Raw genomic sequence first — 1,627 nt, forward strand, 5'->3', positions numbered from 1 at the left:
ATGCCAATTGCATGCTCCCTCAACTTGAAACATCTCTTGCATTGTGTTATGTGACAAAACTGCACATTTTAGAGTGGCCTTTTATTGTCCCCAGCACAAGGTGTACCTGTGTAATGATCATGCTGTTTAATCAGCTTCTTGAAATGTCACACCTGTCAGGTGGATAGATTATCTTGGCAAAGGAGAAATGCTCACTAACAGGGATGTAAAACTTATAAGCTTTTTGTGCATATGGAACATTTCTGGGATCTTTTATTTCAGCTCATGAAACATGGGACCAACACTTTACATGTTGCCTTTATATTTTTGTTCAGTGTATTTACAGAAATAAACTGGCCCAAACTGGTGTGTGTTTGTGTGTGTGTATCCGGTGTGTGTGTCCAGTGTGTGTGTGTGTGTGTGTGTGTGTATATGTGTGTATGTGTGTGTGTGTGTGCATCTGAACCGTTCTCCCAGGGTTCAGGATCACGGAAAGAGACAGACACAGAGTTACCATGGTTATTATTTACAGGAATAAACTGGTCCAAACTGGTGTGTTATTCCACGTATTTAAACATCATATTCTGATCAAACATAAAACACATGGTTAGAGTGAAACATCATGTTGTGTTTGACACAGGGACCACTTGACACAGGGACACTAAGGAGTCATCACAAACACTAAACCCTGGATAGAGGGGCTCAGTGAATGTGGTGTGGAATGTGTAACGGTGGGTCAGTGTGTCAGAGGAGACTCTGTAGAAGGACAGAGTGCCAGCTGGCCAGTCCAGATACACTCCTACTCTGTGGGATCTGGAGGACGGGACATCTATGGTAGTGAGATTATTATTGTGCCTGGCTGTGTAACTGTTGTCAGAGCAGAACAGACTCCAGGACTTGTCATTGCATCCAATCACACAGTCATTAACCCTTCCTCTCCTGCTGATTCCTTTATATGTCACTCCTATATCAGCCCATCTCCCACTCCTCTCTACCTCCCAGTAACAGCGTCCAGTCAGACCCTCTCTACACAACACCTGTTCATCATCCTCAAATCTCTCTGGGTGATCAGGATACGGCTGCTCCTCTCTCCTACATGTCACCTTTCTGTTCTCCTCAGACAGAGAGAGGTGTATGTTTACTGTGTTTGGGTCCAGTGTGAGATCACAGGCATCTGATGGATGAAACCAGACACAATATTAAGAATCATCATCATTCACATTAGAATGTTAACTCACTTTTCACTAATTAATTTAATGTAGATGATTCAGGTATCAAAAGGAGAAGTTAAGGTAACTTGAGACTTGTTGAATGATCATATGTTATCCTGTATGGTAATATAAAACACACTTATTCCATTAATTACACACAAACACCTGTACGCATCATGAACACACACACACACATCCTGAACACACACACACACATTTCTAATGTAACACGAACACGACACACACATTGTCAAAGCAACACTTTGTAAACTTTGGTGTCCCTGATTTCTGCTTCTGTAGAACTACAGCTTATATTTAATATGACCAAGTAAGTAATGATGGTGGTCTTTGACTTTGACTTGAATTAAGAATTATTCTTATTTATATTCTTCACAGCAGTCAACACTCACATTTTCTAAGCCCAGGTTTCATTGTGT

The 1,627-nt window shown here is 41.2% G+C and overlaps 1 protein-coding gene across 1 annotated transcript in view; it reads right to left on the reverse strand.

The window, feature by feature from the left end:
* Positions 1-1,062: 1,062 nt before the first annotated feature.
* The window catches only part of LOC111967583 (NLR family CARD domain-containing protein 3-like), a 21,113-nt gene continuing 20,548 nt past the window's right edge, over positions 1,063-1,627 (reverse strand). Inside the window, exon 9 of the mRNA XM_070441751.1 lies at positions 1,063-1,153. Coding sequence (XP_070297852.1) covers positions 1,144-1,153 — 10 coding nt within the window. The 3' untranslated portion in view covers positions 1,063-1,143. The remainder of the gene's footprint in view (positions 1,154-1,627) is intronic.

This window comes from Salvelinus sp. IW2-2015, unplaced genomic scaffold (genome assembly GCF_002910315.2).
Source record: "Salvelinus sp. IW2-2015 unplaced genomic scaffold, ASM291031v2 Un_scaffold4703, whole genome shotgun sequence".
Lineage (NCBI taxonomy): Eukaryota > Metazoa > Chordata > Actinopteri > Salmoniformes > Salmonidae > Salvelinus > Salvelinus sp. IW2-2015.